At 35.6% G+C, this 14,936-nt stretch overlaps 2 protein-coding genes across 2 annotated transcripts; both read left to right on the forward strand.

Moving 5' to 3' along the window:
• Positions 1-6,597: 6,597 nt before the first annotated feature.
• Positions 6,598-6,960, forward strand: LOC143578458 (auxin-responsive protein SAUR50-like). The gene has a single exon (XM_077062040.1). The coding sequence runs from the start codon at positions 6,598-6,600 to the stop codon at positions 6,958-6,960; it is 363 nt and encodes a 120-aa protein (XP_076918155.1).
• Positions 6,961-10,830: 3,870 nt separating this feature from the next.
• Positions 10,831-14,486, forward strand: LOC143576671 (lactoylglutathione lyase-like). The gene is made up of 9 exons (XM_077060710.1): positions 10,831-10,953; positions 11,055-11,183; positions 11,293-11,354; positions 12,068-12,128; positions 12,258-12,337; positions 13,016-13,086; positions 13,202-13,291; positions 14,237-14,351; positions 14,442-14,486. The coding sequence occupies exons 1-8, from the start codon at positions 10,831-10,833 to the stop codon at positions 14,347-14,349; spliced, it is 729 nt and encodes a 242-aa protein (XP_076916825.1). The 3' UTR covers positions 14,350-14,351; positions 14,442-14,486.
• The last annotated feature ends 450 nt before the right edge of the window (positions 14,487-14,936 follow it).

Consider the following 14,936-nt stretch of genomic DNA (forward strand, 5'->3'; position numbering starts at 1 on the left):
TTATTCTAAACTCCTCACTCACAGAAGAATCCGCTGCCGAGGTCCTCGGTATTACTAGTGCTCATCAGATCTGGTCCACGCTTGAAACTGCCTATGGCAACTCTTCAATCGAACGCATTCATTCATTGCGTGATTCTCTCCGTCAAATTACCGAAGGTTCCTCTACGGTGACTGAATTCGGTAGACGATTCAAGGCTATTTGTGACCAACTTGCCGCTATCGGCCAACCCGTTACTGATAGTGAAAAGATTTACTGGTTTCTTTGTGGTCTCGGACCATCATTTGAGATTTTTTCTATAGCTATTCGGGCCGTCAAACCGGCTCCAACATTCCGGGATCTACTATCTCAATCTGAGAATAATGAAATGTTTTTACAATCTCTTCATGGTGCTTCTTCTGCCCCAGCAGCATTTCATGCTCAAGACAACCGTACTGGTTCCTCACACCATGGTCGGTCTTCTAACTATCGTGGTTTTCGGCTCCCGGCATGGACATAATGCTGGTCATGGTAGAAATCAGGCAAGGGGACCACCCCGTTGTCAGTTATGTCGTGCTTATGGACATTATGCAACTCAATGCTCTACTCTACCCACTTATGCTCGTCAAGCCTCCACTTCCAGTGAAGACTTGGCAAAAGCTTTTCATGCTCGTTGTCACGTTACCACTGATTCTCCTGATTGGAATGTCGACTCGGGGGCAACGACTCATATGACCCCCGACCAAGATTCTCTTGACCATACCGCTCCTTATCAAGGTAACACGCACGTTATTTTTGGAAATGGAAAAACATTACCTGTTACTCATAAGGGTATCTCCACTATTTCTAATAATATCACTTTATGTGATGTTCTTGTTATTCCTAATCTCACAAAAAAATTGTTGTCCGTAAGTAAACTAACCACGGACCACCCGGTTGATGTCCTTTTTTCTCAACCGTTCTTTCATATTCAGGACTGGAAAACAAAAAGGGTTCTCGCTAAAGGAACTTGTGAGAATGGGCTTTATGTGCTCAAGGATGATCCTGAAGCCTTGGTTGCATCTTCTAGTGTTTCAAGTCGGGCCTCATATGAGTTATGGCATGCTCGTTTAGGCCACGTGTCATTTGATGTTATTTCCATTTTAAATAAATTGGGTGTATTGTATGTTACTTCAATTTTACCTAAACCAACTATTTGCACTCCTTGTCAACTTTCAAAGAGTCGTCGTTTATCGTTTGAAACTAATTTAAATCGTGCATCAAATCCTTTAGATTTGATACATTGTGATTTGTGGGGACCCGCACCCATTTGTTCGAAGGATGGATATCGGTATTATGTTGCTTTTATTGATGACTATTCCAGGTTTACATGGCTATATCCTCTTAAGCGTAAACGGATATCTATATGGTTTTACCCGTCTTTATCAATCTTGTCCAAACACAATGTTCGCGAAAAATAAAAATTTTTCAAAGCGATGGGGGCACGGAATTCGTGAATCACACGGTTAAGAAGATCTTTGAAGATAACGGCACTTTCCATCGGTTTTCGTGCCCGCACACGCCTCAACAAAATGGGCGCTCCGAAAGAAAACATCGACATATTGTTGAAACCGGTCTAGCAATGTTATTTAATGCTCATGTTCTGGCATGTTATTGGGTCGATGCTTTTACCTCGGCGATATTCATTATTAATCGACTGCCAACACCATTATTGGATAATAAGTCGCCCTTTTAATTAATATTTTCTCAAAGCCCGCAATATGCGAATCTTCGATCATTTGGCTGCCAAGTTTTTCCGTACTTACGAGATTATTCTAAGCATAAACTTGAACCTCGGAGTATTCCATGTGTTTTCATTGGTTATAGTGCACAATATAAAGGTTATCGGTGTCTTGATCCGGCCACCTCTAGAGTATATATTACTCGCCATGCTCGGTTCAACGAAACGGTATTCCCGTTTCAAGGTTTGCAAACTTCAAACAATTTTACCACTTTGGATTTAACCACTTTTTTGAAAGATACTAGTGAGCCAATAATCTTACCAAACTCCAACATCTCCACTAAACCTATAACAACTACAAACACTCCCATAATCAATCCCACAGCTCCCCATCCATGCACACTATGTCCTACCACATCTCACATGCCAAACTAACCACCTACTCCATCTCAAACCAACCCCTCTCCTTCAATAACCACAACCGAACCCAACTCAGTGTCTACAAATCCAACCGACCCCACCTCCACTACAAACCCCACTCCTGCCCAGCCTATTATCACCAACATGCCTAACCATACAGCCTCTTCCTCACATCCCTTACCACTTGACAACCCATCTCAAAACAGTCCAGCTACATCCCATACAACAAGTGAACCCATGCCCACTGTTTCAACATCCACACATCAAATGACAACTCGCTCAAAGCGGGTATATTCAAACCGAAACACCGAGCCGACCTTGCCTCTCTCACAACTCATCCTCTTCATATTGCTTTAGCAACTATAACCGAACCTCGCGGATTTAAATCTGCTATAAAAGATCCAAAATGGATGGTCGCTATGAATGAGGAAATCGATGCACTAAAACAGAACAACACTTGGACCTTGGTACCTCGACCACCAGCCACAAATGTTGTTGGCTCTAAATGGGTGTACCGTATTAAATACCACTCCAATGGGTCCATTGAAAGATACAAAGCGCGTTTAGTGGCGCAAGGCTACACTCAAATTCCCGGTCTTGACTACTCTCACACGTTTAGCCCGGTGGTCAAAGCTTCAAGTGTTTGAATAGTTTTATCTCTTGTCGTATTAAACAATTGGAAATTGCACCAATTAGACATCAAAAATGCTTTCTTAAATGGGAATTTGACTGAGGCTGTTTTCATGGAACAACCTCCAGGTTTTATACATCCTAATTATCCAAATCATGTGTGTCGGTTATCTAAAGCTCTATATGGCTTAAAACAAGCACCGCGTGCATGGTTTCAACGATTGAGCGTGTTTCTTGTCTCATACGGATTTACATGCAGCCGTGCCGACACCTCCCTATTTGTGTTTACCCGTGACTCTTGCATCATGTACCTCCTTGTCTATGTTGACGACTTGATTCTTACGGGTAACGATGAGACGACTATCACCACCTTCATCTCCCGTCTTAATCACGAGTTTGCAATCAAAGACCTTGGCGATCTAAATTATTTTCTTGGTCTTGAAGTAGCATCTACTGAAAATGGGTTGTTTCTTCATCAAACGAAATATGCTACTGATATACTTCGACGGGCTGATTTATATCATTCCAAACCGATTGCAACTCCTCTTGCACCTCACGAATCATTCACCATGAACGGGGTATCCTATGCTGATCCGACCCGTTACCGATCTCTGGTTGGAGCACTTCAATATTTAACCATTACAAGGCCAAATTTATCCTATGCTGTAAATCAAGTATCACAATTTCTTCATGCTCCAACAATTGATCATTTTCAGTCAGTAAAATGTATTTTACGGTATGTTAAGGGTACTCTCGGTTTCGGTCTCACTTTCAGTCAGCCTCACAAATCCTCATTAATTGGTTACTCTGATGCTGACTGGGCACGTTGCATTGAAACACGTCGATTCACATACGGGTATTCAATTTTTCTTGGTGGTAACTTAGTATCCTGGAGTGCTAAAAAGCAACCTACTGTTTCTCGATCAAGTTGTGAATCTGAGTATCGAGCAATGGCCAACACCGCTGCAGAAATAATTTGGATTACTCATCTTCTACAAGAGTTGCGTGCATTACCTCCTGATCAACCAACTCTGCTATGTGATAACAAAAGTGCTTTATTCATGACCCAAAATCCCATATCACATAAACATGCCAAACACATTGATTTGGATTATCATTTCATTTGGGAACTTGTTTCCTCTGGAAAGCTATACACTAAGTTTGTTCCAACTAATCTTCAAGTCGCAGATATCTTTACAAAAAGTCTTCCGCATGCTCCTTTTGAGACTTTTCGTGCAATGCTTCGTATTGGTCCGCCACCTTTCCGATTGAAAGGGGATATTAGAATATAATAAATTGTAAAATAATTGTAATATTCTTATTTTGTAAACTCCTTAATTACAGGAGTAAATCATGTACATTTTATGTTTAAAAATAGTACCCACAACCTCTCTCGACATAGAGGTTGATTTCCATATCTTTACAGGGATTACAAAGAAACAAATCAAATGTATATAGGTGAGTTCAAAAACAATCAAATAATTGTAGTGAATTGAAGAGGTAGAGTCTTAAACCCACCTGAAAGAAGTAGAAGACTCTGCCAGCAGGCCAACATCCGCTGGGGAGCACTAACACTTGAAGAAATTAAAGGACATGCTAATAATGGAGGTTTCACCCTACGCTAAACATCCATTCTGAAGAAGATTTGGCCTTTAAGATCATCTTAGGTATGACACAAAAAATGGAGTATCTGGGTGAAAGAGATCTCCAACCAATAAAATAACGACTACACATCCAGTGGAGAAGCTTGGACTAAGACACCGGGGGGGGACTCAAAATGTATACAAAAGTTCACAAACGATGGGGGGCCGGACTCAAATTTTCGGCCGAAAACGCCTAAATTTACACTACACATAAAAAATTTCGGGCTAAAATGGGTAAATTTACACTACTACGCGAAAAAAAACGCGGGGGGGGGGGGGGGGGGATCCCCCGACCCTAAGTAAGCTTCATCAATGTACACATCAGTAGTACTACCACATAGTACATATGACACAACCAGTCAGCTGGTTTATTCACCAACTGTCTTTGGGCATGTGTAAGCTCTGTTATTGGTGGACCTTCTGACCATGCAATTGACCCACTCCTTCTCTCCTCCTTTCCACCTATAAATAGCATCCCACTTCCAATGGTAAAATTATCTTATTCTCTCCGTGCAAATACTCTCTAGTGTTTGGCGATTCTAAATATTCAGTTACCTATACTGATTCTCACGCTGGAGGGTGGTTACAAGAAGACCCCCATCTACTTCTCGTAACGAGCTCACGGTGTTAGTTTTGCAGGTTATACCGCTCGTATTGGCTGCATTGTATACCACCTCGTGGGAAAGACTAAGGTTAACGTAAGGACTAAGTAATTAGACCAAGAGTTAAAGTAGTGTTTCTTCATGAACGATGAATAAACCATATAAAATATTTACATACAGACGAAAAAAAAGAAAGAAAATCTCCTAGTTACATGATTGTAAATATTTGTAAATTTTAGTTGTAATATATATCTACTATATTACTGAAAGCTACATAAGAATTGTTACAGAAGGAATAAATTGTTCTGGACTGCTACATTTTGATCATATATATAGCTAGTGCTTTCAGTGATATAGAAGATATATGTTACAACTAAATTTATTACAATAGTGTTTGTCTTGCGATCTACTTAATTTTTATTATAATATATATATATATATATATATATATATATATATATATATATATATATATATATATTGTAACTCCAAAAGAATATATTAATTCTTTGCTTTAACTCCTTAGTAAGTGATGACACTTTATTTTTCAGTGACATGCACTACCAACAAATACCCCTCCCTCTGTTCTCCTCCACCGGTAAAACAACTGCTGTTTCGTTTGCTCCGGTCAACGTCAACACAAACCTTTTATTTTGCTCCCGAGATGCTCCAAGTTATAGCCTCTTCTTTCTCACACGCTGGACATCACTACAACAAACTAGGGCTATAGCGATGAAAAAAGCCGTCGAGATAGGCCTTGTTGTATGAACTTTATGACAGTTCAATCTCATATCGCTTGATATGCTCCTGTAAACTTTCTTCTTATATGCATGTATGCACATGTACATATACATACAACTATACTTACACATGTACGTACTTACCAGTATATACATCTATGCATGGATTTTTTTGGATTAGTCATTAGTATATGTTTTAGGATTCCGCTAATTAAGTACATTTAGACACCTTTTGAATGTTATAATTAGTAGGCAGTTTGTTGATTACCTTTGTAAGCGAGCTTATTATTATTAAGTTTTGACATTTTTTAGGATTGCTGGTTAATTTGGGAAGCAAGCTCGATCTCATGTTGGCTGGAAGACAAGGATATGTAGATATATATATTGTAACAATATATATATATACCCTTACAGTTTTGTCACCAAACTTAACTCAATTATAGTTTTTAACCAAACATAAATTTTGCCTGTGCCCACCAAGTGAATTTGCCAAGTTTAAACCACCTATAAATACAAGAATTTTCTGAAGAAACGACTAAAAGTAATCAGCCAGATCATAAACTACTACTAATCCCAAAAAAAATTCACCATATATATCACATGCATATGAGAAGTGATAATATGTCTTCAATAAAGTAAGCATAGAAGTGACTATACCTTAACAGGGCCCCTTTATGCTAAAACCTTTAATCCTCATGCACATGCAAATGCTCACAACCAGTACCTTTGTCACTTTCTTCTCTATCTTTATTGCTCTTTTCTTCTCTTCCGTGGTGTACGTATATATATGTAAGGATACATGAGATATAGAGGCATTGCAACTTATCAAGTGTACTTTGATTTAAAAAAAGTCAGAAAATAAAAAATGGCAAAAGAGAGGAATGGTAAGAAAAACAATGGCATTTTGAAGCTTAAGTTAGTCATGGAAAGATTGCAAAAGGGTCTTTTCTTGGTCAAGAAACGATCGGATTCGATTCATGATCAAGAAACAGTCCCAAAAGACGTGAAAGAAGGTCACTTTGCAGTGATAGCAGCATCTGATGATTATGTTGAAAGGAGATTTGTTATTCCAATCACGTACCTCCACCATCCTTCGTTTCTAAGACTCCTAGAGCGAGCCGCGGAAGAGTATGGGTTCGACCACGAAGGTGCACTTATGATCCCTTGTAGACCGAGTGAGCTAGAGTGGATGCTACAAGGCTCTCATGATGATGCAGGATCAGACTAAACTTCTTGTGTAAACCATTGTGGAAAATTGTTTGAAACTATGCATAGTTTTAAAGTTGTTAATTATACGTAAACCCTTACGCATGGATTAGGGTTTTTTTTAAGGATTACGTACGTAAAAGTTCGACGATTAATAGCACGTACTACTTGTACCTGCAAAATCATATTAGTATATAGTTGGAGAATGGTGCTCATGGTCACACTTATTGTGCCACTACTAGGCCAATTTTTCTCTCTTACTATGAAGTTGGTTGTTTGGGTCTTATCCTAATGAACTTTTTATTTCTTTATTTTGAATTATTGTTGTTAAATTATATTTTAGGGTATTACTGGGTGTAATTGGTTTTCTTATCAATGTAGTGGAAGTATAAAGTATTCTTTTTTTTTTTTTTTTGGGGGGGGGGGGGGGGGGTGTCAATGTGTTTTGATTCGTTGGTAACCATCTAATTCATCTCTAGTAGTGGTTTTTAATTCAAACTTTGTTTACATCAATAATTAATGATCAGTTTACTATCATAATATTCTAATTAAATGGCATCTGTTAATACAATATGTGATTAAACTGATCCTATTAGTCAACAAAGTATTAACGGGTGACATTACTAGTATGGCTGTAACCCCCCCCCCCCCCCCACCCACCCCTCGATCAAGAAAAAACAGCTAAAAACAAATTGAAATTAACTATTATTAAGTGGAATGTTTGATCGATAACTGATGATGCTTTCATCGAGTTAATAGTAAGCTATTCTTTGGTCGACATTCACCTTCAAGATAATCTTGGTAACAACTCCGAAATATCCAATTACTTCCTTGCGTAGAGAACATGAGTTGAGTCTTAATATATATGATTAAAGTGTTATGAACTTGATATGTCTCATGTACGTTTATTCAAACCAGTTTATAAAATACAAAATGTTCATAAAATCAACTTCCATAACAAACGTTGTGGTGTCATAAGTAATTTTTTTCCTTCCCTAGCTTCTTTCTAGTTATTTTTTAGTTACAAAAGAACACCATCACAAAACCCCTATATAAGGTCAATATAAAAGTGTTAAGCTTACAAGGTCGTCTTAGGCAAAACCTCAACATATAGTCATCGTTTGGAATTGAGTTTGAAAATAACTTATTAACTTATTGATTTTTTCAAAAGGTAAAAAGTTAAAAAAGTGTTTGACAACAAAAATTCTTCTTCTTTTAACTTTTTGAAACGGTTAAAAACCTTTATTCTAAAAGCCACAAATTTTGACTTTTCAAAATAACTTTTTAAAAAAGTCAATAAGTTGCCCACGTGTTTGTGTTTAGCTCTTTCAATATATATATATATCTGAATCTGAAACAATTATGTTAATTAAATAGGTTGACATAGATATATGTTCTGTAATATTATAAGATATCCACAAGAAGTAGCACGACCATGTTGAATAGGTTTACGTAGCCTCATCCCTCCATTTATGTCACGCGGTTATGTGATAATACTCAACAACCATATGTTCTACATTTTCAAGCATGAAACGACTTGTTGTGTCCCATAATTTAAATCTATATTTTGTACAAGACAAAAAATGGCATTACTATTTAAATGGAAAATACATGATCGTGTCCTACATTTTTAAGTCATGCATGATAGAATCATTTATCACATTTCCACCCAAAAATTGAATTTTCCACCTCTGCATTCCTTTATTCAAATATATATTCTCTTTTATAGTTTTATCCAAATAATGTTTTAACAATTGCTATAGATTTTATAGTTTATCGATCTCATATTTGTTCATGTGGTTGGATACCATGTGCAAATTTTGAGCATCAGGTTTTTTCATGATCGGATTATGGATTTTGAGTCATCCCTAATCTTGACGCACATGTCAAGATTCAAAGCTAGATTGTTATGTTTTTGATGAACTGCTAATAATCTAAGAAAATATGTAATAATCGAGATTTATGCCCGATCAATCACAATCCAAAAACTTACTTTGTTACAACGGTATGCACTTGGTTTAAGGGACTACTATGCTATTTGCCTCGCTAGAAAATAACATTCGCTAACACAATCAATTTCAAATATATCAGCAAGCTCGTTGAGCAGTTCAAACTTCAAATGGATTGTACATACACGTATTCTATAAAACTCGAAAACTTTGATAAGAGTTAATCGAGGAAAATTCTAATTACCTCGAGCTTGGCTTGTAAAATGTCTTAAATTTGCCACGAAAATCTAGAAAATAAACATTATATTTGCATTAAGCAAGGATTCTAAAACTCGATAGGAACTCAAATTAGTGTCCCGTGAGCTAAAGTTTGGCTTGTAGATAATTCAAATTTGATTTTACACTCCAACTTGATATTATATCCTATAAAAACTTGACACGATTGTAACCCTAATCTATGTTTCCGTAGGACACTCCGCATGTAATGTAATAGTCAACTAGAAACAGACAAATGGCCACGATAAATGGCACGTTGAAGTATTCCAAGCCTAGCAGATGTGGTTGTAGCTAGCCAAGGGATTCAATGGTGTAATGGACTTGGGGTCCGGTGGTTTGATTGAACTATTTTCGTTATTATTAAACCATGGACCCAACCCAATCTCTTGAGAATCTTCCATCCAGAGGGGGCTTAAAATATCATAGGCTCATAGCTAATAATTGCCACCCAAAGATAATCATTTTTTACCAGCACGTTTTTGTAGTATGATCCAACAAGTTTTGTGTTGTATTTCAATTTTGGGAGTGGTAGTTTCGTTTTCTGGTGACAATTGGTGTGCATTTTGAGGTGATGAAGATATACGATTGCCGAAGTTCCAATGTTTCCCGAGTACAGTTTTACTAATTTTATACTTTCACTTAATTTCAACTTTCTTAGGTGCTTAAATATGTTATGTATATATAATACATATATCCGTCACTGATTCACGACAAAAGAAAAATAATGAATCATGTTCTTATGACAATATGTATGCTTAGATTTAAATTATTTATTATAGTAATAATGTTAATATTTAGCGTATTTTATTTTGATATTATGTACTTGTGTCTTATGCTATGTATCACTATTTTGAAACTTTTACAAGTAACAATAGTCCCATAAAGCCATAAAGATGCCCAAGATTAACCACCAATGGACTGGACTGGACCACTGAAAAATCGACCTAACAAAAGACCAAGCCTGGGCCCAGATAGTTCAATTAAAGATCCAGATTTTTTTAACCGGCTAATTAAAAGAATAAAAGATCCAATCCATGTATCCATAGATTCCAATCTATGATGAAATATGATAACTAGAATATAGTTTACATCACGAGTCACGACACCATGTTATCAAAATGTTATAGTTTACGGAGAATTAACACGAACGCGACTCATTTAATTCTCGATTTCCTTCCACATATTAATACTCTTAAGTTTATAAACTTTGAGCAAAGTACAAACAACCTTCTGTCACTCTTTTTTCACACACATTTCTCTTTCTTCTCTTCTTACTTCAGCAAATAGTAGTTGAGAAAGAGGTACCCGAGATGTCAACGATGCTGTATCCGCAAGACAAACTCAACCCGTCAGCCACTACACCCGGAGAGCGCCCCTAACCCCCTAATATATCCTACTTTATTAGTAAAAGAATAAAACAAACATGCATCTTCCATTCCAACTGACACCGTAAAAAACTTCAGAGAGTGGGGTCCGTTTAGCAAACCGAACAAAACAACTTTTAGGGAGAGTAAATACATACACATTAAGTTGAAGGGGTATAACCGCAATAAATCAATCATATTTTGAAACTTACCGTTTAATGAATCGCCGGGATCCTTTATCCAGTTAAGCACTCTGTCGGTTACCCTTCATCTCCGGTAAGCTTTATTCTCTCTATATCTCTTATGGCGTCTTTAGTATCCACTATTTCATTATCTCGTTCACTCCGTTTTGCAATTACCAAACCGTATTATTATTATTATTGCGCATCTCCAATCCCTTCTATTTTGATCAATTCTCCATCAAAGGTTATTATTATTATTATTATTATTATTCATGAATCGCTAATTTGACCTAATTTTAGCTTCTTAATGATTTGAATATTCGTTTATTGTATCGGCTGTTTTAGGTTTACGTGAATCGACGTCGTTTTGTATCATCGGCAATGGCATCGGATAATGAATCGCCTGCGAAGAATCCAGGCCTCCGAAGCGATCCGCCGGATGAAGAAACCAAAGGCTATTTCATGCAGCAAACGGTATTGATTAATATGCTTTTAAATTGTGGGTTTTGTTGTAGGAATGGAAGTTAGGTTAAATTAGCTTAGAGGATGTGTTGTGTTAACTAATAGGCATTTTGATGTTCAGATGTATCGAATTAAGGATCCGAAAGTGAGCCTGAAGTTCTACTCGGATGTTTTGGGAATGTCGTAAGTTTTACTGTTTTACGTTTACTAATATTAAGTGTTGGAATTAAACTTGAAGTTCAATTCGAATTCGAATTCGAATTCCAGATTCAATTTCGGTTTTTTTAATATTCATGTTTGAATTCGACTCGAAGTTATTGAATTTCGAATCGAATGCGAATGAATTTGTGATTTTTTATTCAAGTTCAAATTATGCATTGCATTTTTATTTTATACATATGCACATTTAATTATATATATACACACATATATAGAGAGAGACACACGATCACAAAAATGCTTCTAATAAGACTTTAAATTGTGACATTTATGTTGATCAACCCAAAAATCGTTACTCTAGTCTTTAATGTAGTAATCAATTTTATGTTTTTGTATTTGATTTCTAGTTCATTTAGGTTAATGGTTTGTTACTTGATTTTGATTTCTAGAGTTGTTTGTTAACTAGGGTTGTTTAATGTTTTAAGCGGAGTTGAAAAACTCGATTACTCGAAGTTCGATTCGGTTCGAGTTCAGTAATCGAATTCGAATCCAGCTTCAAAAGTTCAAAAGTTGAATAATTCGATTAATTTGAGTATTTGAAATTCGATTTGTTAAACAACCCTACGTACCTAAGTCAAACGCCCAGTTTTCTCTGAAACTTTGTAATTTTGTATTATCGTCATCTGAGGAAGAAGTAGAATTGTAATGGCGACGTTTGCCTCATTTTGTAACTGCAGATTGCTTAAGAGACTGGATTTTCCTGATATGAAATTTAGCTTGTACTTTATGGGCTATGAGGTAACAGTTTGATTCAATTATTATTATTCTGCATAAATGTATATTAATATGTAAAATCTGAAGCAACCAAATTTATTTATCTGAGTATGTAAGTGCTTCAATAAACTGTTAATGGATCTTCACTAACAGGATACATCATCAGCTCCTAAAGATCCAGTTGAGCGTACTGAATGGACATTTGGTAGAAGGGCCACTGTTGAGCTTACACAGTATGATATAGTGATATACCACCACACATACTTGTTCTTTTTCTTATTTTTAATAAACAAATGAACATGAACACAATGTTTTGTTCATGTAATCAAACGAACGAACATGAACTTAATAAAACGAATGTACATGAACACATGTCCTTTTTGTTCATTTACGTTCTTTTTTGTCCATTCATTTACGTCCGTTTATATTTGTATACTTATGTTCGTTTATTTTAATATTCATTCAAATATGTTTGTTACAAATATAATTTAAAATCAATTTTCATATCTAAAACCTTTATTATATATCTTTGTTTACTTTATAAGTTTTGGGTTTAATGATCAATTGATCATGGTATTTTTAGACTTTAATTTGGAACTACGTTTACTTTTAGCAGGAATTGGTTTATGTTTTTTCATTTATGTTTGCTTATGCTCATTTGTGTACGTTTATGTTTGTGAACTGTTTGTTTATAATATTAACGAATGAACATAAACGAACACTAACACGTTCTGTTTTTTAATTAATGAACATGAACAAGGCTATCCATTCGTCTAAGTGTTTGTTCATTTGTTCAGTTAAAGTTAAACGAACAAACACGAATAATCCGGTTCGTGTTCATATGGTTTGTTTACAGGCCTACATATTTCCAGACCTATGTTTAAATCTAACATTTGTTAATACTTTTCTAGCAACTGGGGTACTGAGAATGATCCCAAGTTTGAAACATATCATAACGGGAACTCAGACCCTCGAGGATTCGGTATGATACTATCTAACATGCATATTTTGGTTATAGATTATTATGCTATATTATCTAAAAAGATACTACTTTATTTTTGTTTCATGCAACTAACTTGCTTCTTTTATGCCTGCAGGACATATTGGTATTACAGTTGATGATACTTACAAGGCATGTAAAAGATTTGAAAGTCTAAATGTTCCATTTGTCAAAAAGCCAGATGAAGGTAACTTTACCTCTCTAGACTAACCTGTTCATTTGTTTGTTTAACGTTAACCGAAAGAACAATCGAACACAAACTGAATGAACAAGGTTATCTTGTTTGTGTTTGTTTGTTAAAAAATGAGCATGTTCGTGTTAGTTTTTGTTCGTTTGTTAGCAATATAAGCAAACGATCCATGAACATAACCGAACATAACTGAGCTAAAACTAGTTAAAGTAATGTGCATAACTATGTGTTGTCCCTAAATAGTTATTAAAACTAGACTAACTTTTAATGAGCCAAAAAAGTTTCAAGTGAACATATTTACAGCGTAAACTACAAACTTGAGCAAACGTAAATTAGCAGACATAAATAATTGTAAATGAACAAAAACAAACGAATTTTAGTGAACGAAAGTTCACAAATATAGATAAACGAACGAATGAACCTGTTTTAACCCGAGCCCAATTGATTTTTTTTTTAAATTGTAATTTGGAGTAAAACCCACTTTGACTTGTTAGCTGACCTGACTCGCTCGCTCTGCGAGGCTTAGTCAGCTTCTAAAAACGAACCCAAAAAATCTAGATGGGGCATGCTCGTGCTTGTTTGTTTAGATTTAAAGGAACAAGCGATCATGCATGAACATATAAACAAAAGGGGTATTCTTGTTTGTGTTTATTTGTTAAGAAAATAAACATTTTTTTTGTTCATTTACAATTCATTCATTAATAGTATAAACGAATGGTTCACAAACTTCAACTAACATATGCGAACGTTAACAAACATAAATGAACATAAACAAACGAACATAACAAAATAAATGACTGAACAGTAAAATTGGGCTTGGCTAAACAAAGTTCTAAAATATAAAATCAAGTAGGTTTTAAAGCAATACTTGTAACAAAAATATGTGTGATTATTTAACGACCATAACATGTATTAAGTATTTAAGTTTGTTCGGTGTTGAAGGAAAAATGAAAGGGATTGCATTCATTAAAGATCCCGATGGCTACTGGATCGAGATATTTGACACTAAAAACATTACCAATGTAGCGCAGGCTACTGGTCCAAAACCAGAGTAAAGGTAATTTTTATTAAAGTTTTTTTTATACATGTGTGGATGAAACTAACATTATGAGACTTTATTCTAATCCCAACTATTTGGTGCTTGCAGGATATGTTTTTATGGTATGTGGATCTCAACTCCTAGTAGCAAGTGTCGTTTATGATAAAAAAAATGTTTTATTAAAGTGTGTTGGTGCAAACTATGTCATATGCTTGTACACTCTCAATAAAATCATCGCTTGCACTCATATAAAGGAAACATATTGAAAGTACAACCGTTGTTACATTAGGTACAACTGAATTTAATAAAATGTGCGAGTTGGTAACAAGTCAAATCGAATCGAGTCGTGTCCAGTCCTTTTGGGGTTTGACATGCTGATTTTCTTTGGTTAACGTTTTGAGTTTTATAAATAAAGTGAAAGTATGATTAGAAAACGTTGGGCCAAGTAAGATGTTTTGGTTCGTTTTCATAACATTCGGTTAGCCAATTCTATCAATTAGCCCCCTACTTTATGCGTTAGTCGTTTTAAGCTTATTGTCAAGTCCAATTACGAAAATACTAAATAAAGCTGTTTTGAGCTAGCACATTAGTGAAATTGACTCA

The sequence above is a fragment of the Bidens hawaiensis genome, unplaced genomic scaffold (assembly GCF_021521415.1).
Source record: "Bidens hawaiensis isolate Kalapana, Puna unplaced genomic scaffold, B.hawaiensis_p1.1 tig00001461_1, whole genome shotgun sequence".
Taxonomy (NCBI): domain Eukaryota; kingdom Viridiplantae; phylum Streptophyta; class Magnoliopsida; order Asterales; family Asteraceae; genus Bidens; species Bidens hawaiensis.

Excerpts from the sequence above, each read along its gene's own strand:
- LOC143578458 (XM_077062040.1), top strand. The coding sequence starts at position 6,598 with ATGGCAAAAGAGAGGAATGGTAAGAAAAACAATGGCATTTTGAAGCTT.
- LOC143576671 (XM_077060710.1), top strand. The coding sequence starts at position 10,831 with ATGGCGTCTTTAGTATCCACTATTTCATTATCTCGTTCACTCCGTTTT. Across the intron at positions 13,087-13,201 it reads CTCAGACCCTCGAGGATTCG|GACATATTGGTATTACAGTT; the intron begins GTATGATACTAT and ends TTATGCCTGCAG. Across the intron at positions 13,292-14,236 it reads TGTCAAAAAGCCAGATGAAG|GAAAAATGAAAGGGATTGCA; the intron begins GTAACTTTACCT and ends TCGGTGTTGAAG.